Source organism: Podarcis raffonei, chromosome 1, assembly GCF_027172205.1.
Source record: "Podarcis raffonei isolate rPodRaf1 chromosome 1, rPodRaf1.pri, whole genome shotgun sequence".
Lineage (NCBI taxonomy): Eukaryota > Metazoa > Chordata > Lepidosauria > Squamata > Lacertidae > Podarcis > Podarcis raffonei.
In genome coordinates, this window is record NC_070602.1 from 116,538,985 (window position 1) to 116,565,330 (window position 26,346).

General features: G+C 43.3%; 1 protein-coding gene across 1 annotated transcript in view; it reads left to right on the forward strand.

The window, feature by feature from the left end:
• Window positions 1-26,346, forward strand: part of LOC128398345 (dynein axonemal heavy chain 11-like) — a 221,952-nt gene that overhangs the window by 122,311 nt on the left and 73,295 nt on the right. The window contains exons 40-44 of the mRNA XM_053359350.1: window positions 5,375-5,536; window positions 17,252-17,485; window positions 22,217-22,363; window positions 23,201-23,314; window positions 25,040-25,183. Coding sequence (XP_053215325.1) covers window positions 5,375-5,536; window positions 17,252-17,485; window positions 22,217-22,363; window positions 23,201-23,314; window positions 25,040-25,183 — 801 coding nt within the window. The remainder of the gene's footprint in view (window positions 1-5,374; window positions 5,537-17,251; window positions 17,486-22,216; window positions 22,364-23,200; window positions 23,315-25,039; window positions 25,184-26,346) is intronic.

Here is a 26,346-nt window from a genome sequence, read left to right on the forward strand (position 1 = left end):
AGACCAAAGAACACAACAAGCCTCAACAACAGCGTTGCTCCAAAGTGGGCTCCTCTTCCCTCCTCCCTAGCAACAGCATCTCCCTTTACGATGGCTGCTTGTGGCCAAACGTCTCTTGATTCCGTTGTTCCTGTGCCCTTAATGAACGCCGAGTTCTGGGAGAAGGGGGATCAGAAATGCTCTCCCATGACAACGTGTCAGCTGGCTGCCCTGTCACAAATCCCCGCCCCCTATTTCTTCTAACACTTCCCAACTATTTTGTTTGTCTCTCTCTGAGCTGTGATCTTCCTCAACCCCCTCAAACCCCTGCTGTAAATCAATGCTGCATTCTTCTTCTCCTGCAGCATCAAGAGAAGGGGATTGATCTCCACCACTCCTCATCCGTCTCACCCTCTTGAGTCCAGTCCCTGACATGCCCCCCCCATCTCTGTTAGAATTCCTGCTCCGTGGTTGCAGTCATGGGATTGTTGTCTTTCACATGACGGTGTATGTTTTGACTCCACAGAGTGGGAAGTGATGGAGACAAAATGTTTGTCTTACTGTGTTCCGTGAAGTGGGACTATTGTCCTTTGTTCTTTTTCTCTTTGCTGTCTGATGCTAGAGAGAGAGGGAGCCATGTTGCAGTGCTCCATGTGTGTTTATATGTAAATAAAGTAGATTAGCCAAAATGCTGAGTTGCTGAGTTCTGTTATGCAACTGTGCAAACTCTGCGGATCCCTAAGTGTGCTGGTGTCGGTTGGCATCGGTCGCTGTGATGTTTGGGCTGAAGAAAGCTTTTGAAGCTCCTGAACGAAAGACCAGGAAGGAGGGAACATGCCAGTCGGGCATGTGTCTCTGCCAGGGTCCTACTTGAGTGTAGGCCGAGCTTCTGACAGTATTCAGATAAGGGCTCCTACACACGTAGCTTTGCTTTGCATTTCCAGGCAGAGGCATAGGTTTTCCAGGTCTGTGTCTGAGGGCTTTTAAAAAAAATTTCCCTGGTGACTAAGGACTCATGCACACTTCAGCTAGTCCTAGAAAACAGAGGTCCAAGCGGTTCCACCCTTTCCCCACTCCTTTCCCAGGGAATATCCTCTCTTTAGCGTTAAATTGGAGGAAACATCCAGCCAGTGAATACCCGAATTGCCACTTAAGACGACTGAGTACTAAAGAGTTGTCTCTCTACCCCCCGCCCCCGCCCTCTAGAAGTGTGGATGAGCCCTAAGCCTCATTGATTTCAATGGGTGTTAATTTTGAGTAATATGCAGTTGATACTGGAAACTGCCCTGTGATCCTTGGATGAAGGGCAGTATGGAAATTTAATGCAGTATTCTGGTGGATTTTTCTAAGCTGTTGTAAGCTCCACTGAGTGTTGCGACTGCAACAGAAGGGAGCAGTATACCTCTTCCAAATAAGCAGATAATATTTCAGCACCTAAGGTCTGTGCGTCACAACATCTTTGGGTGTGCTGTTTATAAATAAGAGCATTAATTTCTTGCCTGTTGAGCTCCATCCAGCTCACTCTCTTGCACAGTTCTTGTGTTCCCCATGTGTGACCTTGCCACTTCCTACTAGAGGTCTGATCAATACCTGCTTGCTCCTTCCATTCTTCAGATGATGGATAGCTTTGGTAACTCTTTAATCTTTATTGGCCTTCTATCAAATCCTTCATGGTGACCTTCAGGTTTGGATTCCTCATTGGCAATTCTGGGAAAGTTCCTTTTTAAAAGAAGAAATAAGGACCGCCTAAAGCAAATACTTGCTTGTTTAACCTATCTTCAGTATTCCGAAATTGCAAAGCATACACTGTGCATAGAACCAGCAGGTTTTATAGCCTCTGGTTCTCAAATCATGCTTGACAAGTTTTGTTTTTTTTTAAAAAATCATCTTCTTTCATAGAATCAGACTTGTAGAGTTGGAATGGACCCCGAGGGTCATCTAGTCAAACCCTCTGCAATGCAGGAATCTCAGTTAGATCATACATGACAGATGGCCATCTAACCTCTGCTTAAAGACCTCCGAGGAATGAGAGCCCACTACATCTCATGGGAGTCTGTTCCACTGGGGAACAGCTCTTACTGTCAGAATGTTCTTCTTGATGTTTAGTAAGAATATCCGGTTCCAGTCAATATCCATTATTCCATCAGTTGGGCTATACTGATTCTCATAAGCCCTTAGGAAAGTTTGTGTGCACAAGGAAATAGTATGCACCACTTTTTCTTATGAAATATCTCTATTGCTCGTGCCGGATTACCACTGTTTTAATTAATGCGTGTTAAGTTACTATTGTCAGTGATATCTACTATCTGAAAAGCAAGGAGAATGTAATACAGTGGTACCTTGGTTTAAGAACAGCTTAGTTGTGGTTCGAGGACCCGATCCCCGCAAAGTGGAATGAATACACAAGGACACGTGATATAAGGTTAATGGGCAAGAAAAGGCCACGACTTTATTGATTACAGCAAGTGAAAAGGTATTGGCTTAGGCATTGGATTACGTCAGCTGACTCCACCCCCTCAGACAGGGGTGAGTCTAAAACAAGGGGGGTTTATTCAACAGTAGGTGGAGCCTGTTGATGCTAATCCAACTATAACTTCTCCCCTGATGTCACCGAGGGTCGTGCCATGGCCTCCCGCCACACAGGCATCGGACAGAATACACGACCGCCAGATTCCTTTAACGGAATACCCAAAAATTGAAGGCATAGGCGATGGCCACACCTAGCCCTTCGACACACCACAACAAATTATTCCAATGCCTAACCTACCCACCAATACCATGAAAGTTGTGACAATTGCTACGAGGTAGGCGAAAAAACCAAAAAGCCTAATGCCAAATGGAAAAATTCCTACCAGGCCCCCCGGACAACCAGGGCGACCAACCTAAGGTCCATAGCAAGGCCAAAGAAAACTAAGACCCTGAGCTCAAAGGGAGTGGAGGGTGGGTGACTCGCGACAGGACGCCGAAGAGTGAGGCCGAGGAGGGGCTGGCGCCGCAGCATTTAGGCTGCTGTACACGCCCCCTCGGAGGCACCTGGTTGGGTGCCTGCCGATGGGCGTGGGCGCCAGCCAGGTGAGTGGGAGGCAGGGGGATAACGCCCCCTGCTAGAGGCGGAGCTCGGCTCCCGCCCACAACCACTCCCCTCTCTTCCAGGAGGAGAGTCTTTTATGAACAACTTGGATTAAGAATGCTGTAAACCCGGAAGTCGATATTTTGGTTTGTGAACTTTGACTTAGAATAAGAACATGTTTCGCTTCCTGTTGTGTTCCATTTGTAAATTGAGTTCCCTGCTGCTATGGGAAAGCACACCTTGGTTTAAGAACGCTTTGGTTTAAGAACAGACTTCCGGAACGGATTAAGTTTGTAAACCAAGTTACCACTGTATGTAATTATTTTTCACAACAAAAAGCGGAGTTTTGTACTGTCACTTTTGTAGCATTGGGGGTGACAAAGGTCATATTATAGGGAAGCAGCCCCTTTGTATTTTCTGCTACTTCATTGCGTACCTCATGTGATGTTAAATCTAAACGGCCTCGGTCCTGTATACCTGAAGGAGCTTCTCCACCCCCATCATTCAGCCCAGTCACTGAGATCCAGCGCCAAGGGCCTTCTGGCGATTCCCTCATTGCGAGAAGTGAGGTTACAGGGAACCAGACAGAGGGCCTTCTCAGTAGTGGCGCCCACCCTGTGGAACACTCTCCCTCCAGATGTGAAGGAAATAAGCAGCTATCCTATCTTTAAAGGACATCTGAAGGCAGCCCTGTTTAGGGAAGTTTTTAATATTTAATGCTGTACTGTTTTTAACATTTGATTGGGAGCCGCCCAGAGTGGCTGGGGAAACTCAGCCAGATGGGCAGGGTATAAATAATAAATTATTATTGTTGTTAAATCCAAATGGCTTCAGAGCAGCAATTTGCTTCAGCACTGCAGCAAGAAGTAGGAAGGGGTTAAATTCCCCCTCTCTCTTTCTGGTGTGATCTCAATAATCATCACACACACACACACACACACACACACACACACAGCAGCTGCTATTTTGTATTTTTTTTATAAAAAAACGTGTGTTAAATGCATTTAACATCATGTCTAATTTGACCCAACATAAGACTTGTGGTGGGTGGTGCATAATATACTTAAGGGAAATTAGAAATTAGGCCTGTGGATTTCATGAAAGGCCTCTTATCTTTCATCCATTGTGATAAAACACTTAGGTGTATAGACAAAGCTAAGGCAGGAGGAACATGGTGCTAACCTTCTGCCCCACCTGAGAAGGCATCACCAGTTTAAAACTGTGTGGGTACATTGATATTTCATTATTCGATACATGCATATTTAAACCACTCACCATTGCTAGCTTCAAAGTGACTAGGGCATGTCTAGCCAAAGTCAAGCACTTCAGTTCTCATAGATTTAAGAAAACCATCACCGTCACCTTAACATTTATATAATTTCATGGTTTCAAAGCACTGTATAAAATGCATTACAGGGGTACCTTGGGTTAAGAACTTAATTCTTTCTGGAGGTCCGTTCTTAACCTGAAACTGTTCTTAACCTGAGGTACCACTTTAGCTAATGGGGCTCCTGCTGCAGCCGTGCCGCCACTGCCACACAATTTCTGTTCTCATCCTGAGGTAAAGTTCTTAACCTGAGGTACTATTTCTGGGTTAGCGGAGTCTGTAACCTGAAGCATCTGTAACCTGAAGCATCTGTAACCCGATGCTAGCGGTACCTTACAGGGATGCTATATAAATCGACATTATTATCCCCATATTGCAGGTGTGTATGTGTGTTACGAGTTGGGGGGCTGAGAGTGACCTGCCTAAGAGTATCTAGTGCAGGCATGTCCAAAGTCCATTTCGGGGGCCTAATCCTAATCCAGTCCCTGTGGCAGTTTTATTTCCTGGGGTAAAATCCTTAAAAAAAACTCAGCAACTTCAATCCTTAAAAAAGTCAACAACTTTGGCCGGCCTTTGGTTCTCACGGCCCTTCACTTCATCAAATCTGGCCCTCTTTGAAAAAAGTTTGCACACCACTGATTTAGTGAGTCCATGGTGCAGTCTGCTTTGTGGCTTAGTCTTTTTAGCCACTGTGGCACGCCAGCTCTCTAGATGCCAGTGGAACAGTTAAGTGCTTAACTTTGGCTGGATTGTGTCCTTAGTATTACTGAGCAGCTCTGTCTATAAGGTCACAGAGAGTTCTGCTGGCTACCATAGGCCGAGAATCCTGAAGTACACAGCTGGGAATGGGAATGTGATTTAAGGAAGCACATTTTGAGGTTTTACTTGGTGTGTCCAACTAATTAATTATCTGAATGGTACCATTAGTCTTCCGACGTTAAATTAATGCCTGGTTAATTACTGAAGACTCTCTCATGGGAACGTTCTTTGCTTCCCAGGTTGTGTTATGCTTCTCCCCGGTGGGTTTCACCCTGAGAGCAAGAGCGAGGAAATTTCCAGCCCTCGTCAATTGCACTGCCATTGACTGGTTCCATGCTTGGCCCCTGGTCGCTCTCCAGTCCGTTAGCACCAGCTTCATTGACAAGATGGATTTACTTGATGTAAGTACAGCTTATTTTGCTGCCGTGGGTTTTGTGCATGAATTCTGAAATGCTCCATTTTGCAAAACTAGACACCTTTTGTCGCTACGGAAGCACTACTGGTCAGGTTCTCTCCCACAACTGTTTACTATTGTGCTTCACTGGGGGAAATCGGATATTAGTTATTGGTTTGGATATTACCAGTAGTTACCTGGAGATCCTCTGATTGGAACAGAAAGCAGGAGATATATAGATATACATATTTGTCTATTGAACTATATCTCCTACTTTCTGTTCCAACCACAGGATCTCCAGATAGCTAATCAATTAAAAAAATGTATTAAAAAATCAAGATAAAATGATAAAAGTAGCAAAACAAATACAGTGGTACCTCGGGTTAAGTACTTAATTCGTTCTGGAGGTCCGTTCTTAACCTGAAACTGTTCTTAACCTGAAGCACCACTTTAGCTAATGGGGCCTCCTGCTGCCACTGCGCCGCCAGAGCCCGGTTTCTGTTCTTATCCTGAAGCAAAGTTCTTAACCTGAAGCACTATTTCTGGATTAGCGGAGTCTGTAACCTGAGGTACCACTGTAGAATTGCCAGGAAGAAATAGCTGGAGATTCGGGACAACAAAATGAAGTACTTCATTGCATAGCTACAGCTGTATCTGGATTGGGATAACCTGGCCATTGTAGTCCATGCATTGGTAACTGGATTACTGCAATGTGTTTTAGGTGGGGTTGCTGTTGTGCCTCTTCCAGGTAGAATCATAGAATTGTAGCGTTGCAAAGGGCCATCTAGTCCACGCAGAATACAATGGCTGGACTGCTGCTGGGGGAACATGGCTGACACCTCTGCTAAAACAAGTAAACTGGCTACCACATCCTACCTGACCAGGTGCAAGGTCTTGTGCTAATATGCAAAGTTCTGATTGACTTGGGTCCAGGAAACTTCAGGACCAACCAGCTGAGCTCTTCTATTGTAGCCTGATGACTGCAATCATCTGGTGGAGTGCATCTGCTCACCTTCAACCATTGTTCCACTTGCCTCTCTTCTCTCTATGGGGGATGTGGGTGGGGCTGTGGTCTAAACCACTGAGCCTCTTGGGCTTGCCAATGAAAAGGACGGCGGTTCGAATCCCCGTGACGGGGTGAGCTCCTATTGCTCCATCCCAGCTCCTGCCAATCCAGCAGTTCGAAAGCATGCAGTGCAAGTAGATAAATAGGTACCACTGTGGCGGGAAGGGAAATGGCATTTCCATGCGCTCTGGCTTCCATCACAGTGTTGCGTTGCACCAGAAGCGGTTTAGTCCTGCTGGCCACATGACCCAGAAAGCTATCTGTGAACAAACACTGGCTCCCTCGGCCTGAAAGTGAGATGAGTGCCGCAACCCCATAGTCGCCTGACTGGACTTAACTGTCCAGGGGTCCTTTACCTTTTTACCTTTTACCTTTCTCTCTCTTTCTCTGTCTTCCTCCTCACTTTCATTCGTTGCTTCCACACAGTCAAAGTGTTGACTGCAAGCACCTTGGCACCAGAAGCAGTCTTTTTCATTATTATTTAGGATGCTCTGCAAAGCTCCATGTATGCCAATAGCATAGTATGATGTAGCTGGAATAACCTTGTGGGATGCAAGAGAGGTCAATCTAATTTTCCTTTCAGCTAGGGCTGGCCCAAGACTGAGATCCAGCGTCAAGGGCCTTCTGGCGGTTCCCTCATTGCAAGAAGTGAGGTTACAGGGAACCAGACAGAGGGCCTTCTCGGTAGTGGCGCCCACCCTGTGGAACACCCTCCCTTCAGATGTGAAGGAAATAAGCAGCTATCTTATCTTTAAAAGACATCTGAAGGCAGCCCTGGTTAGGGAAGTTTTTAATATTTAATGCTGTACAGTGGTACCTCAGGTTAAGTACTTAATTCGTTCCGGAGGTCCGTTCTTAACCTGAAACTGTTCTTAACCTGAAGCACCACTTTAGCTAATGGAGCCTCCTGCTGCTGCCGCGCCGCCAGAGCCCGGTTTCTGTTCTTAAGCACTATTTCTGGGTTAGCGGAGTGTGTAACCTGAAGCGTATGTAACCTGAAGCGTATGTAACCCGAGGTACCACTTTATTGTTTTTTACACTCAATTGGTATTTTAATATTTTGTTGGAAGCCGCCCAGAGTGGCTGGCGAGGCCCAGCCAGATGGGCGGGGTATAAATAAATAATAATAATAATAATAATAATAATAATAATTATTATTATTATTATTATTATTATTATTATTAGGCTGCCTGAGGTGAAGGGGCATGATGGCACACCGGCTAGTTCCACATACAGAAACCAACTCAACTGGCTGCTGAATCTTACTTCAACATTGGTGATTGGGACATTTATTTTGTTTACACCCTAGCATCCTCCATCACTCCTGAGGCAGCAGGCCAGATTAGAAGACTCATGTGGCAGCAGAGAGGAATGACTGGGGAATGATGTGGTCCTTTGAGGTGTTTGCCTCCCTCTGTCTAATGGTTGGGTTGCGGCTGCTTTCGGCTATTCAGTTATGTGCCGGCCAAATAAAATGGAACCAGAATGGAGTTCTGGGGCTGTCAGCAATAATGAGGAGTAATAGGGTATTATCTGAAAAAGAAAATAAACCATTAAAAAAAGAAGAAGAAGTAATAGGAATCTCTGGGATACGGTAGTAGAATATCACCATTTGGACCAATTACACAGAAAACAATAACCCAGTCCTCTAGGGCCTGTGAGCATTCTCAGGCACAGCGTGATCTCAAGTTGAATCAAATTGTTCTTACTTTGTAAGTAAGTCTAAGCCAGACTGCTGCTTAATGACAGTATTAAGCTACAAAAATCTTTCATTCTATCTAGGTCTAACCTAATGAATTTGCTGCTAACATAAAAGCAAAAATGAATGGCAGTTTCCTCCATTAAAAGCAATTTCCTATCCTAAGGGAAAAGTTTACTTATTTCTCGTACCATATTTTTCAGTAGCATTAACATCGTGAAAATAGAGCAATTACCTTTAAATTACAGAGCTAAATATTGTGTCACCGTTATAAAGAAAATGGTATTGTTGCATGCTACTGCAATAATTTATATATTTTTTTGCTTCGTAAAAGCGTTTCAATCTCAGCAAGGTTTCTTTTGTCAACAAGCTACCATTTCAACTAAATTAAGTAATAGTCTTCATGCTGTATTTTGTGCAGAGAGATCGTACGCAAGTAGCACATAATCCTTCAAAAGATTTTTTTTGTTATTTAGAGCAGACTTCCTTATATGCAAATTAATCCAGTGCAAACCATGACAAAACAATAATATAATTAGCAGTTATGTCAGCCTCTTCTTTTGCATGTGATTCCTCCAATTCCACTAATACTATTTTTTTATTATTATTATAGTAGGAGCTGTTGTTATTTATAGCTCAGTCGGTAGAGTATGAGAAGCTTAATCTCAGGGTCGTGGGCTCGAGTTTCCTGCATTGCAGGGGGCTGGACTAGATGACCCTTGTGTTCCCTTTCGACTGTACAATTCTATGATTCTGTGGTTGTTACATGCAAACTTACTGACTTTCTTATATAAAAAAACAGAAGGGTACATCAAAGTCACTTTCTTGCAGGATATTCTGTAAGTGAGTTAGCCAAGAGCACCATGGTTTTTGGGAGCATCTGGAAACTGGACATTTATACGTCTCTCTTGGAAGACAAAACTTTCATATGTATTCCAGGATCTTTAGGGTACTTCTAGGCCAGTGAAAGTGCTGAAATTTTGTGTGCACAAAGGGTAAGTACCGTATTTTTTGCTCTACAAGACTCACTTTTTTCCTCCTAAAAAGTAAGGGGAAATGTGTGTGCGTCTTATGGAGCCCAGAAGCCAGAACAGCAAGAGGGATCGCTGCTTTCACTGCGCAGCGATCCCTCTTGTTGTTCTGGCTTCTGAGATTCAGAATATTTTTTTTCTTGTTCCCCTCCTCCAAAAACTAGGTACGTCTTATGGTCTGGTGCGTCTTTTAGAGCGAAAAATACGGAATTTTGCTTGGAGCCTTTGCATAGAAAGGTGTGATAGAGATGTTTGAAACAGTGAATTAATAAGAAAGTGTGAATACGAGGGGGAAAGTTTGAAAAGGTTGGGAACTGATATATGGTGGCTACATTTCAATGTTAATTCATGACTTCATAAGCCATGGTTTATGAAGTGGTGGAGAAGCACCATGGCTATGTGTTCCTCTGCTTACGTCTCTCCTTTTCCCATTGCTTACTGGTTTTGATTCAGACATCCTGGCTTCCATTAAACCGCAGTTCCCCATTATGGGTACTGCCACAAGGCAATCCACTTCTCCGTGGATTTTTTTTTTAATATATAATTTGCCCTGCTGAAACGTTAAATGAATGGGAAATGTTTTATTCCAAAGCAAAAAAAAAGAAGAAGAAGGGTTTTGGGGGTATTTTGGTTTTTTTTTTTTTTTTGGTGACCATTTAGGAGAAATAGTGGAATTGCTAGGATCACTTCTATTCTAGGAAGCCAGTGATCCTCCAGTAGGGGACCAGCTGGTTAACAATTGAGCTTAGAAGCAGTAGATATTATTTCCTTCTGCCATGTTCTCTAGGTGCAGGAAAGTTTCTTGCATATATAGGAGTCTTGTGAACCCCTACCACGATTTGAAGTAGCACCATCCAGATAAAGGCTTAGTATTGTGACCTCATTTTGGGTGAGATTAAAAATTACTCTGTGTGTGTGTGTGTGTGTGTGTGTGTTTCAATGACGTTACACAACTACAAGCTTTGAAATGAGATGACTACAATAATTTAACTGGAACAGACCTTTCCTACAATTTCAGTGTTTCCTTCCCTTTAATGATTATGTTGCATTCTCAAAAGCTGCCCTTGTCTGCAAGACCCAACACTGAGGGGGAACATTCTTGTCAACGCCTCTCAAACTCAATAATCATATTGGTGATCCAGTCCCATGGATTTTAAGCCGAAATTTCTGACTTAACTCAGGAAATATTAACTTAAAACGTCAGAATTTAAGCAGGTTTTAGATCACTTGACATCAGCAGGACCCCCTCCCCCTTTCTTTGCAAATGATGTCAGGAATTTGACTTAGAGGTTACATTTAACTTGCAGTTAAAAGTATGGGGAGTTTTTTAAGCGTTTAACTTATAGTGTATATTAGTAGGAAACTAAGTTGAGCAGAACCCATTAATGTCACAGTGATCGGTTACCAATGGAAATAAATAATTCATGATGAAGGGAATTAGTCTAATTAGCAGGCAGTTTGAGTCCTTTGATAAAACCCAGCTCTAATTCCGTGAAGGGCAGGAAATGCTGTCATCAGTCAGCCCTGAAAAGATTAGCATCTATTATGAATGAGGTTAGACACCCTCGTGAAGTCATGTGTGTCCTGGAGACAAACTTAATATGTTCCAGAATAGGGCACAGTTTGTCTCACCAACACACCGTGAGTCCTACTGGGCTATTGTATGTAGTAACAAGTAAAAGATCCCTACACTTTCGTATCATTCTCCCCCTGTCCATCATGCTGACAACTGTGCAAATACATTTTCCATGCAAAGCAGGGAATGGGCTCAGAATGCTTGTAAACTCGCAGGAGGCATCAGGGGAAATGTGTCCCCGGGTTTCAAGAACCGAAAGGCAAAATGCACGTGAGCGCATCAAAATAACATTTGTGTGAGATTAAGGGTTTCAAAATGTAGAGCTAACAAGCGTGTATCTTGCCTCTAATATGCACGCAGTATCCCTGCCTTCCTTTAGAATGTGGGCACATGGTTTTTTTCTCTCAACAACCCTCTATAGCATGTACTACTTGGGTTTTTGGCATGTGATCCTACAACTTGAAACTCTACTCTGTTCATAGAAATGTTGTTGCAGTGCAGTTGTAAGGTCACTCACGTTGCCGACGCACATTTAAAACTTTTCTAGTTACAGTGGCACCTCGGGTTAAGCACTTAATTCGTTCCAGAGGTCCGTTCTTAACCTGAAACTGTTCTTAACCTGAAGCACCACTTTAGATCATGGGGCCTCCTGCTGCCACTGTGCCGCCGCCACGCGATTTCTGTTCTCATCCTGAAGCAACGTTCTTAACCAGAGGTACCATTTCTAGGTTAGCGGAGTCTTTAACCTGAAGCGTATGTAACCTGAAGCGTCTGTAACCCAAGGTACCAATGTACTAAGGTTAGAGGGGTGGGTGGTTTTGTTTTTAAAAAAAGAAGTAGTCTACCATAAGGAAAGACAATTCAATGCAAAAAAGAACATTTCTTTTGAGTGCAAGCCAGTCCCACTGAAACCAATGGGAGTAATTTCCCAGGGCTGAAGGCTGCACCATTCCTTAAAACCTTTGATATAAGGCATTTAAACTGAATTCAAGATAGCTCCAGAATCCTCATATCTGAAACCTACATTCTAATGTTGCAGCATCAGCTGTGTTTCCCTTTTTACTTATGAGCTTTTTTTTTTTCAAATTACATGTTTCTGTCTTGCAGTTTGATACACTAATGAAAAAAACTCCACTCTTTTGAGTTATTGTATTGCCTGCCTTTGTTGTAGGAAATTTATTTCTCTTTTGGTTATGCTAATTTGAGTAGACAACAAAGCCTTTTTTGGTATTTCATCTTCCCGCCTTGAAATAATTAACATACTAGAAAATATACCGGGTGCCATAGATACTGGGTAGAAGATTACATTCAGAGGTCTGAACAGCACTTAACAGGCTGACAATTGCTACTAAGAAATCTCGCTATTCAAAAGTAGATTTTAAAAGGTAACAACAATAAGTTGCTAATAATCTTTTGGATGATGTGCATTAAAAGCACATCATCCAAAAGATTAAAATAAAGTGGATGAGATTTGTGTAGTCAGCTCAGTAATTGATACAAATAGAAACAGCAATTTGGAATAAGCACGTCTGACAACCTCTGGAGGAATCTCGCTTTTGCAATCGTGTATACAGATGTCATGATGAGAATTCGAGGAAATGTGCTCACATGTGAACACCAATGATCAAATGCTCATAAGCAACCATTCTCATGGCAGACCCTCCAAGTGTCCCTATTTTCCAGGGACAGTTCTGGATTTACAGAAGTCTCCCAGTTTCTGATTTGACTGTGAAATGTCCTGCTTTTCCTTAGGGAATCCCTATTTTCATTAGAGAAATGTTGGAGGGTATTGAGTTATGCGACCCCTGAGCCATCTGGGGGCAGCCCTGTACAGGAAGGTTTTTTTTAATGTTTTATGTTTTGTATATGTTGAAAGCTGTCCAGAGTATCTGGGGGCAAGCCAGTCAGATGGAGTGGGTATAAATAGTACAGTGGTACCTCTGGATGCGAACGGGATCCATTCCGGAGCCCCGTTCGCATCCTGAGTAGAACGTAGCATGCGACTGTGTGTGCGCGGGTCGCATTTTGCCACTTTCACACATGCGCGACATCATTTTGAGCGTCTGCACATGCGCGAGCGGTGAAACCCAGTAATAACGCACTCCATTACTTCCGGGTCGCCGCAAAGCACAACCCGAAAATGCTTAACCTGAAGTTACTTCAACCCGAGGTATGTCTGTAAAATTATTACCATTACAGTCGTAACTTGGTTGACAAACGCCTTGTGAATCTCACTTTTTGGCTCCCAAATGCCACAGACCCGGAAGTGAGTGTTCTGGTTTGCGAACCTTCTTTGGAACCCGAACGTCCGACATGGCTGATACGGCTTCTGATTGGCTGCAGGAGCTTCTTGCAGCCAATTGGAAGCCATGCCTTGGTTTCCAAACGTTTTGGAAGTCAAAAAGACGGATTCCGTTCGACTTCTGAGGTACGGCTGTATATCATCGTCGTCATCCTCACCATCATGGAATAGGACATCCCTATTTTCATTGGAGAGATGTTGGGTGGTATGTCATGGCTGTATTCCTGGCAACTGCCTCTGTCTCTCCCTTCTGCTGCCTGAAGGTCAAGAAACTTTTCCTTGGCAGGAGTAAATAGAAACAGTTGTGCCTGTAGATTCTCCCACCTCACTTCCCATTCCTCCCAGGAATTCAGGGTCTGACAATCCCAGTTCTCTGCAAGAAAATAAACTCTGCTGGGGACTGAGGACATTTACAGCCAATGCCAGCTCTTTATTTTCCTCTCTGAATGCCCTAGGGTACTTTTTTCAGCTTTGGTAAAGCACATGGAAAGCTGGTTCATCTAGCTCAGCAGCTTCTACACTAACAGACAGACAGGGAGGGAGGGAGGGGTTGTCCAGGGTTTCACATAGGAGCCTTCGCAGCCCTACCTTGGGCAACGAATTTTGGACCTTACGCATGCCAAACGTGTATATTTTGCAATAGCCCTTCACAGAGGCAATGGCCGTGTCAGCCAAACAGGTATTTCCCAAGACCCTTCAGTTTTGGGATTTGTACATGTTGGCTTGGGCTGCATGAAAATTACTTAACCCTTTCAGGGCAAACACATCACCCATGCAGTCTAGGCCACTGCAACTAGGACTGAGATGGAATCAGCATAGCATCCCGCGCCATGCTGAATGTAATAGCAGTATTGAGGATACAGGGACCGTGTTTGCAAAATCACGTGCTTTTAACTCTGATTAATTGCTCTGAAATAACATCTGTCTCTCTGTCTCTCTGTCTGTCTCTCTGTCTCTCTGTGTGTGTGTGTGTCCCAGTTCTGTGTTTACATTTGCTAACATTATTTAGAATCATGCATTGCCCAATAACAGCAACAGTAGTGGCTGGTGCTGTGGCATAGGTGCGGCACAGGCTCCCAAACGCAGCATGTTGCTGCCACTTACCAGAGCGGAGGCATAGGGAGCTTGGTGCAGTTCTGGCATGTGATGGGAAGAGTGGCAGATTGGCAAGCTTCCCGTGCTTTGCCCCACCCCCACCCCAGTAAGTGCCAGTGACCCACTGTGTTTGGAAACTGGGACAACAGAAGTTCCCCACCTACCCTGCCGCACTAAATTCTACTGGAAAATAAGAAGCTGTTTATGCCTCCTTGCACCTATTTAAGCACTTCCCTGGGAGTACAAAATGGGTGGCCAATTTTCAATAAGTGACATTTCATAGGAAGCCTCGTGTATATTTTCAATTAATTTACTTTTCATATAAGACTTTCATATAAGACTGTGTATATAATATTCACAAAATTTCACCCTTTTGGAAAATCTTGAATAAAAGTGGTCTTCAGCCTGTTTTATAAAGTGGTTGTACAAAATTCAAGGACAAAATTCAAATTGCTTCTGTTCTAGACCCCTGAGGTGAGGCTTGAACCCACAACGCTGAGATTAAGAGTCTTATGCTCTACTGACTGAGCTATATCAAATGTGATGTTCACTTATGTACTGTTAGCAAAAGTTGTTTTGAATGTCAAAGCTTCCTGTTTGCATGTCTGTTCCCTTTTATTGATTTCTGTTGGGTTGTGGCTGGGGAATTGGTGGTAGGTAGCTATTTGAGTGTATCAAGCCTATCCATTCTAAAGGAAATCAGCCCTGAGTGCTCACTGGAAGGACAGATCCTGAAGCTGAGGCTCCAATACTTTGGCCACCTCATGAGAAGAGGAGACTCCCTGGAAAAGATCCTGATGTTGGGAAAGATGGAGGGCACAAGGAGAAGGGGACGACAGAGGACGAGATGGTTGGATAGTGTTCTCAAAGCTATCAGCATGAGTTTGACCAAACTGCGGGAGGCAGTGGAAGACAGGAGTGCCTGGCGTGCTTTGGTCCATGGGGTCACGAAGAGTCAGACACGACTAAACGACTAAACAACAACAACAACAACAAGCTATTTGAGTGTACCTTGAATACTTTCTCTCAATTGGCCCAATATTGCTTTCTGGTCAGGGCTAAGACTTTCATTGATGGAGTCCTTGCATTATTTTTACTATATATTTTTATACAAAATAGTGCTGATCAGGAGGCAATTGTCTATTTGTTACCCATTTGTTATCCTCCAGCCATGAGCAACAGGGGGCACTCAAAAGAGGCAGAACTTACAAGCAGGAATTATTTTATTAGATGTGCAGGAGCCCTGAAAAGTCTCAATAGCATTCTGCCTGTCCGCTTTGCAGTACAATTATAGTGCACATAATAAAAAATAAATCACAAATCAGGCTTGGAAATACACAGGAAGGCTATACGGAAACACTGGACTTGCAACAGTTTGATACTGCCATTTGGATTCTCTGCAAACATGTAGGATGACTATTTCTGTTGGAATAGCATTTGATTCTGAGTAATTACGGTCACATTGTGACCTTCCCCTGTGCTGCAATCTGTATGAATGCAAATTGTATTTCATTAATGCACTAATATTTTGAAGCTAAAGGGGGAGAAAAACCTCCTTCCTCCTAGCAGTATACTGTGTCTTCTGCTCTATGACTGAACCGATCCCTTGTTCCTGGACAGGTCTGCTAAATGACAACACTTTTTGAGTAATTCCACCTTCAAACAAGTACCTTGCTTTGATGTATTACAATGATAGACTGAAGTGTTCGTGCAATACATCACCATAGTCAGCAGTTGCTTGACTCCAAGGATTGAGAGACTGAACCAGCTTTTTTTTTCCTTAGGCATTCCTGCAATGCAGTTACACCAAACGACAAAAGTCAGAAGAGAGAGAACTCTTTAAGATTCATTGACTGCATTTTTTTATTTTGGAAACTTTTTTGCCCCCCCCCCTTTACAGGCTGCTTTAAAGTTTGCAACAGAAAATATGCAACTAAAATAGTACATTATATTATATGTCAATTCCCTAATTAAATCAGCCGCAAGAGAAGGGCGTAAAACGGCTAGCTCAGTTTAAAAATACATCGCCACACTGATATAATGAGAGGCAAGATGAAGTTTGGTCTCATTAGCAATTTGATTATCAGCATGGTTTAGTGGTTAGGGTGTTGGACTGGAACATGAGATACCAGATTTCATGTAGCTCACTTGGATATAGTTCAGCTGGTGGAGCACAAGACTCCTATCTCATTGCCGTGGGTTCGAGAATTACAGGGGTTGGACTAGATAACTCTGGCGGTGCCTTCAAACTCTACAATTCTATGGCATTACCAAATGTAATGGCTCTAGGATTCTATGGGTGACCTTGAGCTAGTGACCCTCTCTATCTCACACCTACATCAGGGGGAAGGAAATTAGGGTATAAATGAAATAATTGGCTGTACAGACACAAACCTAACATATGTTCTTGAACCTTGGGCGGTTCTTTAAGCAAACTACTTGGGGTTGTACCTAGAATAATAATTATTATTCTTATTCTAGGTGCAACCCCAAGTAGGTGCAACCTCAATTATCCAATTATTATTATTATTATTCAATTTATTTATGTCTTACCTTTCTCCCAAGTTGATTTCAAGGTGGTATGCAACATTTTTAAAATGCAAGTATAAAATACAAAGTAATAAAGGCAAACTAGTTAGAAACAATAGCTAAAATATAATGAAACACGTTTAGAAGTAGTTTTGGGACACCGGGCTCATACATGCTTACCTGGGAGTAAGTCACACTGATGTTGGAAGACATGTATAAGATTTCGTTGTCAGTCTTGAAATAAACAACTATCCTAAACACACCAAGAAGTGAGACGCATTGGACAAAATGGTACTTTCTTTTGAGTAAACAGACATATGGTTGTGCTGAAAAACAATGCTAAATGTTATTTCCTGTACAACTTTATCGGTTCTACAGTGAAGCCTGACATATTGTGAAGTATCGCTATGGATTTGTTTTTCAGCCTCACGTGAAGCCTTCAATCAGCCACTTCATTGCTTTTGCACACACAAGCGTTAATGAAGTTAGCGTCAAATACCAGCAGAATGAGAAGCGTTATAACTACACAACACCAAAGAGTTTCCTGGAACTAATTAAACTCTACCAGAATCTGCTAGCGAAGAAGAGAAAGGAGTTGGTTCAAAAAATGGAAAGATTGGAAAATGGGCTACAAAAGCTGCAGACTACAGCTTCACAGGTAGGTTATGAAATGTTTTTCTGGGAAAGAAATACTGAAATCTCCAAAGTCTCAGCAGCAACAGACATTGCCTCAGCTGTAGCTTTCTCTGTAGCATTCTTAAAGAAGAGGCACCACACTACCATAGTCTTGAGGGCGAGCGGGAGAGTGGCCTCTGACCTAGAAGTTATTTCTCCAGATTTAAAAACTGTGGCGGACCAAAATTCTTTGATACCCCTAATGGCCACATGTGCACTTCCAAAAAAGGGACAAAAACTTGCATGGAACTTGCATATATATGCCAATTTATCTGTATATATGCAAATTTAGGGGGGAAAGACTATAACATAAATACAGTACATCTCACCGAAGAAAAGACGATGGTGGCCAGGTGGACTTGTGTTCCATCTGCTGCCCATATGCCGTTGATTGACAACTTCAAGGCCCTTGCTTTCCTTTTTTATGGTTCTTTATCTTTAAATCACATTTTCCACCCTTTCAGCGTCTCTCCCTTCTCACTCCCGTGCTATGGCCACCGTTCTTGAAGGACCAGGCACTGGGCTCCCCATACCCCAAGCCATATAAATAAGAGACAAATAAGACTGATTTTGGGTTAAAACAGGCCAGAACTTTATTGGATACAGATGAAAGAGGGTTTGGCTTGGGGTGACCCCTGCAGGGACCGCCATCTGGGGGAGTGCCTTTGGCCCTGGTCCCCTGGACATGGCCACTCCCCCCGGATCCCTTTAACGGGATACGCCAGCGTTTGGAGGGGCAGGCGGAGACTACAACCTCCCCTCCATCCGAAACACAGGATTGCCCCAATGCCCAACTGCCAATCAAGCAATGCTTGCCGCCAAACCACTCGCATCTGCATCCATCCCTTAATGCCTTCAATCATATTGGACAACCAAATATCATTTCCTGGTAGGGAAAGATGCATGCCTTCCGGCCGAAACAGTGTCTTACCTGAGAAGGTGATCTTGGGGTGGTAAAGCACCCCACTGCTGTACGCGGCACCTCACTGTTAGCCTTTTTCTGAGCCCGGTTGATGGCCACTGGGTCCGGGTTGTGCCATTGTCGTCTCTCTACCAGGAAGGGGCACTGAAGTTCCAGTTCCCTCGTTGGGGCCCCAGTGAAGCCTCTGCCCTCCCGCAATGCCACCGCACCATGCTAGGGTGTTTATTCCAGAACTTTCCACCCCTCAACAATGATCAAGCAAAAGAAGACTTGTTTTAAACCAACTCTAAGAAGAAAGAGAGTTCTGGCCTCCTTTCTAGGGCATAACCATTGATAGTACCAGGGCTGGCAAGCTGGGGCAACCGCCTCAGGTGGCAGGATTTCCAGTGGCGGCAGATCCTGATGTAGATATTTATTTCATCCTTATTCCTGGTGTAGTTCTTCACTCACCCCTTCTTCCCTAGCAGGGAGGAGCGGGTGCCATTTTGTGGTTTACCTCAGGTGTCAAATTGTATTGGGCTGGTCCTACCTACTGTGTTCAGGATAAGAGTTCTGCTTTCGAAAGAGGAGCTATGTGGAGAGCTAATGTTTAGCGGGATAGAGAGAGTTAAGGATGAGAGTGAAGAGGCCAAACCGTACACTGTGAGCTTATAGTTCTTCTGCCATTCTATAGTATTAACAAGCTATGCATTTTTCAGTATAGTTGGGAATCCCTTTTGAATTTAGTTTTCCGCATAATATTGAACCTTTTTGAACTCCTTCCTCCTTTAAGGCACACAGCACTTGTTACTCTGGAGTAGTCAAAAATGTTAAGTACAAATGATGGACGCTTTGAGACTGTAGTAAGAAATTTAGTTGTATCTTTATTGGTGTTCTTTTAATATAAAGCAAACATGTGAATCTCTGTCCTGTTGGGTTTGCTTTAAAAGATAATTCTGCTTTTCAAATGACATTTCAAGAAATGCTTTGGCAAGAAGACTGTCAGTTGTATGTTCTCTCCATACTGTAGCTAAATAATGGCCATTAATATTTCTTTGAATGAGACTTCATGAAAATTGTAGCTGTGAACATACAATCAGCTCATTTATGAACTAACAAGCATTGCCCTAGGGGCAGTCTCAACTGACATTCATCATTTTGCATAAAATTGACTTTCTCTGCTAATAGCATATTGTACGCACATAATTTTATCTTCTTACTTTAGCAATATCTCCTTGTGGGGGCGGGATTTGCAACTGGTTAGCTTTTCATGACTGACAGGTTCTAAACTTCCATCACTCATGATCTGGATCCACTTATTATAGTTCTCCCATTGCTGTTGCTTGAAATTTTTAAACAAAAGTAATTCAGAATGTTCCACTTGTACGCAGCTGGGCCATTGCATCTTTCTGGGAGCTGGGAAACAGTTTAAGGGCGTGTCCACATTTGAACATTACTCAGCTGTTTATCTACTCCCCCCCAATTCAAATTAAACCAGCGTAATCCACATACCCACTGACATCATTCGTGCATGTCACACAGCACTGGCCCCCTCAGTTGCGGGGTAAAGGCACACTGTTGGTGTCTCTTAGTAGAATTATATGCATTTTTCCAAAAAGGGTTAAAAAAGGGTTAAAAGCAGATGTTCACTTAGATGGGGAAAATATACAGGGTTTCACAAATAACTCTGTTGGGTTGAGGATTAAATATACTATAATTCACTCCCTGCTTCAATCGTCTTGCAAATTAAAACAGGAAGAAGATAGGGGGAGCTTTTGGTTTATATGAGAGAAAGAAAGAGGGGTGTAATCAGATAACCAATCAAGGTTGCCTAATCTGCCCCTTCTGATTTAGGCAGGGGGCTAGATTTTGCCACTTTTTTCTATATCACAACTCGTTGCCTTGCTCCCTCAGAGCTCGTTGGCAACTGCTCCTATCTGCTAGCTTGTCCTGGATTTCTTGTCACAATAGAGTATGACAATGAGACAAAACCCAGGAATATGTACGATGCTCTTTAATTAAGTAAATAGCGTGTCAGTTCAGAGCTTTCCCCCCTCTGGTGTCAACAACATGATTTATTCCCACTTGACACAAGAAAAGTCAGAGAGATGTTTTTGGTAGAAAATTCTTCTACACGTTCAAGCTGCCGATTCGCAAATAACTAGTGGTGATGGAGCTACATTCAAACGTGCTCAGCTTCTTGTTGTTGCAAGTGCTTTGAGAAACAGGTTTCAATCCTGTGCACACTTCCAGAGGAGCAAGCGGAACTCAGGAACTTCTTCCTGGTGATTCAAGTAATGAAGAATAACAGAGCAATGCTAAATTGGTGGTGGTTGTGAGACTCTGTGGTGGAGGAATCACCACTTCCTAAGCCAAACTGGCTTGTTTCAACCAGAGGGGATGCAGCTTTTTTCAGGGGGGCTATAATATCATTTTGCTTTACCCCCTTTTGAGACCTGCCACTGGTGTGATGCACCATCAGTAATACATCTATGCCCACATAATGTGGTTTCCACTGTGGGTGTAATAGCCACCTTACTTGGACTACTGCAATGCGCTCTACGTGGGACTGCCTTTGAAGGTGACCCAGAAACTACAACTAATCCAGAATGTGGCAGCTAGACTGGTGACTGGGAGCGGCCGCCGAGACCACATAACACCAGTCTTGAAAGACCTACATTGGCTCCCAGTACGTTCCCGAGCACAATTCAAAGTATTGGTGCTGACCTTTAAAGCCCTAAACGGCCTCGGTCCAGTATATCTGAAGGAGCGCCTACACCCCCATCATTCTACCCAGACACTGAGGTCCAGCGCCGAGGGCCTTCTGGCGGTTCCCTCACTGCGAGAAGGCAAGTTACAGGGAACCAGGCAGAGGGCCTTCCCGGTAGTGGCACCTGCCCTGTGGAACACCCTCCCACCAGATGTCAAAGAGAACAACAACTACCAGACTTTTAGAAGACACCTGAAGGCAGCCCTGTTTAGGGAAGCTTTTAATGTTTGATGTATTACGGTATTTTAATATTTTGTTGGAAGCTGCCCAGAGTGGCTGGGGAGGCCCAGCCAGATGGGCGGGGTATAAATAATATATTATTATTATTATTATTATTATTATTATTATTATTATTATTATTATTATATTACAGGCAAGGCTCATCTCTGCCAATGGAGAGATGTTATCCTATAGCGCCTTAGCTGGCCTTTGACCAAATTTGGGGTTGTTCTTGATTCTCATAATGTCAATTCATTTATTTTAGGGGATTTTGTTTAAAGGCTTCCCATGGACACCAGGTTGGCTGTAGAATGAGAACAGGTTGCCACTTGTCTGGTCCAGCAAAGCCATTCTGATATTCTTGTGGAACAATGAAGAATGGCTGCATCGGACATTAAAGAAGCTTGTTATTCCTCGTTATTTTCATGTTTCCCCTTCTGTTTATATAAGATGTAATGATCTCGTCCTACTTTCTCTTAAGCAGCAAGACTTCACATTTGTTCAAAAACAGCGAAATCCAAATAAGCACTGACACAACCTGCTCCGGATAGTTTGAAAATTGTTGGGAATATTTCTTTATTAGGGGACATTTTGACCCCCCACATCAATATGCTGGTCAATAGACTGTAAAATCATACTGGTGCCTTCAAGGCAATCTTTTTTTATAAATACAGAAATGTAATTATGCATCCTCTAGAGGGCTGAAAATAATTATACAAGTGTACAACAAAGCCCAAGGCAATGACTCCTTTTAACTGGTTGTTTTGAATATCATTTAAATCTTGTTAAAACTTAATTACCCAATTATGCTTGCTACATTTTAGGTGGAAGATCTGAAGTCTAAGCTTGCCGTTCAAGAGATAGAACTTCATCAGAGAAACAAAGACACTGAGGCTCTTATTGACAAAATTGGCCAACAGACAGAAAAACTAAGTCAAGAAAAAGCCACCGCAGATGAGGAGGAGCAGAAGGTATAGAGATATGAATGATAGGCACAACTGAGTCACACACACATATAGACTTAGGCCATGGTCCTAAACCCTCTTACTGGAGGGAAGAGCGCTCCAAGTGTTCCTATTTTCCAGGGACAGTCCTGGATTTACAGAAGCCATCCTGGTTTCTGATTTGATCCCGGAATGTCCCGCTTTCCATCAGAGAATTGTTGGAGGATATGGAGTTACGTGCAAGCCCTGAGCCAAGGAGATAAATAACTATACAACCTTTAGAAGACTCCTGAAGGCAACACTGTATAGGGAAGTGGTTTAATGTTTAATTATGGTTTAATGTTTTATTATGTTTTTATGTAAGTTGGAAACCTCCGAGTGGCTAGGGCAATGCAGTCAGATGGGCAGGGTAATGATGATGATGATGATGATGATGAAGAAGAAGAATAGGGCGTTCCCAGTGCTTTTTTTCTGTGATTGTGTCAGAACATGCCACAGTTTTTCTTTAACATAGAGAGAAGCTGCACGGTCTTCTGTTGTCCAAAGAGAAGAGAGTTTTTATCATACTTGTTTGTATTGCTATTTTATTGCTGTGGCTTTCGAAATTGTTTTTAGATTGGCCTGAATTATATTTATTTTATTTTTTAAAAAAATAATACTGTATTTCAACTTTTAAAAAGTGATCTGTTATTATTCTAATTCGATGTTTATATTGTTCTGCACTGTATTGGGTGGAATCTGTCCTAAAAGGTGATTCGTCAGTATTTGCATATATATTGCCCTGTCATGATGACACCCAAAAATTGGGTGCCTTCCACAAGAGGGTTGTAAGTGGCGTGACAATTATTGTGCAATACTTTCTAGGTGGCGGCCATTCAAGCAGAAGTAACAAACCAGCAGAAAGAATCTGAAAATGACCTTGCCAAAGCCGAGCCAGCTCTAAACGCTGCAAATGCTGCCCTGAACACACTGAATAGGGTAACACCACTTCTTTTGTTTTTATTTGCCTGAAAGGTTTCCATGCTGCCTCATTATTTAGTTCTTTTTCAAGACAGCTTCCTGCATCACATCACTGCTGCCATTAGTCATCAGTTACTAGACCAGGGTTCCCAAACTTCGGTCTTCAGCTGGTTTTGGACTACAACTCCCATTATCCCTAGCTAGCAGGACCCAGTTGTCAGGGATGATGGGGATTGTAGTCCAAAAGCTGCTGGAGACCCAAGCTTGGGAAACCCTGTATTAGATGTTCAGCATGGAATATGCTGTTGTTGAGTGAAATTTGCCAGTCATCGCTAGATCAAGTCCGAAGCCCTTCAGTTGCTTCTGGAGTGAAAAAATAAAAACAGTTCATCACTGAAAAAGAGGACAAAAGAGAGAGTGGATTTACATTTTAAAAATTGCATGCGGTGATTTATATGCACATATGCAAATTTAAGAGGTAATGGGCAGGGTTCTGCTAATGAGTCCCGTCAGCAGAAGCCCTGTGCAAGGACTCCCACTTGTGCAATGGGGTTTTCCATACACACACCCAGTTGGCTTAGGGGGTGTTGAGAGAGACCCCGGAACTGCATTTGTGGGCTGGAGAAGAAAGATTGTTCCATCTGGGAAGTGGAAATGGATCAACTTAGCATCATGTTGAATTCCTCACTATTACCATAATTTAGAGAGAAATACAATGCGTCTCAGGGACACGGGTGGCGCTGTGGGTTAAACCACAGAGCCTAGGACTTGCCGATCAGAAGGTCGGCGGTTTGAATCCCCGCGACGGGGTGAGCTCCCGTTGCTCGGTCCCTGCTCCTGTCAACCTAGCAGTTCAAAAGCACGTCAAAGTGCAAGTAGATAAATAGGTACCACTCCAGTGGGAAGGTAAACGGCGTTTCTGTGCACTGCTCTGGTTCGCCAGAAGTGGCTTAGTCATGCTGGCCACATGACCCAGAAGCTGTACGCCGGCTCTCTTGGCCAATAAAGCAAGATGAGTGCCCCAACCCCAGAGTCGGCCATGACTGGACCTAATGGTCAGGGGTCCTTTTACCTTTACCTTTACAATGCATCTCACCATAATGGGAAAGACTGTGACCAGGTCAGCTGTGTGCCTGCTCAGTCTGCTGTCAAGGTGTTAACAGCTGATCGGCATCTTCATGGCTCCTGTTGCCCTCCCCTCTTAAAATTCCTTATATTTGAACTGGACTTTGAACCAGGTAAAGGTAAAGGACCCCTGGATGGGAGGTCAAAGGAGATTATGGGGTTGAGGCACTCATATAGCTTTCAGGCTGAGGAAGCTGGTGTTTGTCCACAGACAGCTTTCCAGGTCATGGGACCAGCATGACTAAACCGCTTCCGGCACAATGGAACACCATGATGGAAACCTAAGCGCACGGAAACACCGTTTACCTTCCCGCTGCAGCTGTACCTATTTATTTGCACTGGCGTGCTTTCGAACTGCGAGGTTGGCAGGAGCTGGGACAGAGCAATGGGAGCTCACCCCATCGCAGGGATTCGAACCACCGACCTTCTGATCGGCAAGCCCAAGAGGCTCAGTGGTTTAGACCACAGCACCACCTACTATAAAGGACTGCCCACTGTAAAGTGTGGCATGTGCTCACCTTAATTGGATGTTACGGTCCTCTTTTAAATAATGCCAAGGTTTTCCTTTGGAAATATAATTGGTCTGTTAATACGGATGTTTTTCCTGTTCTATTTCAGCTGAACCTAACTGAGCTAAGAACTTTCCCAAACCCACCTGCTATCGTAACAAATGTGACGGCTGCTGTCCTGGTTCTCTCGTCTCCGAGCGGCAAGATTCCAAAGGACAGGAGCTGGAAAACCGCCAAGATGTATATGAGCAAAGTAAGCGGGGGACCTCTGCGAGAGGACACAGAGATTAACGCAAAAGTCTGCGTAAACATTTCTTAATCTCTGGCGTGCCTTGATCTACCAGTTACACATAGGAGGGAAATGCCAGAGATAATGGGCATGGCAGGAGTTTGTCAAAGAACTTCAGGAAAGGAAGGAACGTAATTAGACACCTTTGACATTCTGTCAAAGGGCGGGGGAGGGGAATGTCATGACTTTGTGCCACACATTTCCCCAAATCATACTTATTAAATGTCAGCACAGTTTCTTATAAATATAAAACCTCTTCTGTGAAGGATGGGATGTAAGAAAAGTCTGTGTACTCCCAAAGAGGCTGCAACATTTTCTGTATAATTTATGCTGCTCAGAATTCCTCAACAGTATTTTTAGTAGTAGTAGTAGCTATTGTTGTTGTTGTTGTTGTTGTAGCTATTGTTGTTGTTGTTGTTGTTGCTGCTGCTGCTGCTGCTGCTGCTGCTACTACTACTATTATTAAGGTGCCAAAAATATGTGCATCTTGTGAAGTGGTTAGAAGCAAAAGGAAATCACAGGAATTTTTTAAAAGCTCTAACAGCTATTGAGGGAGCAGCTTTTTCAGTTAGTTTCTTTGACTTTACAGTGGTACCTTGGTTTACGAACTTAATCCGTTCCGGAAGTCCGTTCTGAAACCAAGGCGTTCTTAAACCAAGGCGTGCTTTCCCATAGCAGTGGGAGACTCAATTTACAAATGGAACACACACAACAGGAAGCGAAACATGTTCTGCTTCCAAGGCAAAGTTCACAAACCAAAACAGCTACTTCCGGGTTTGTAGCAATCTTAATCCAAGTTGTTCATAAACTAACCTGTTCTTAAACCAAGGTACCACTGTACTTTGAAGGTACTGATTATCCCAAAACATGGCCAAAATGTCTCTTTTAAAACTTTCAAAACATTAAAGAATAAACTCGGATCAGATATTTTGTCAGGGGGTCATACTAGCTTCACACAATTTAGTTAATTGTGTGTTTTCTCCTGCTCTGGAGGGTAGGACTCGAGGCAATGGCTTCAAGTTCACAAGAAAGGAGATTCTGACTTAAACAGTCAGAAAAACTTTCTGACAGTAAGAGCTGTTCAGCAGTGGAAGAGATGCCCTCAGGAGGTTGTGGACTCTCCTTCC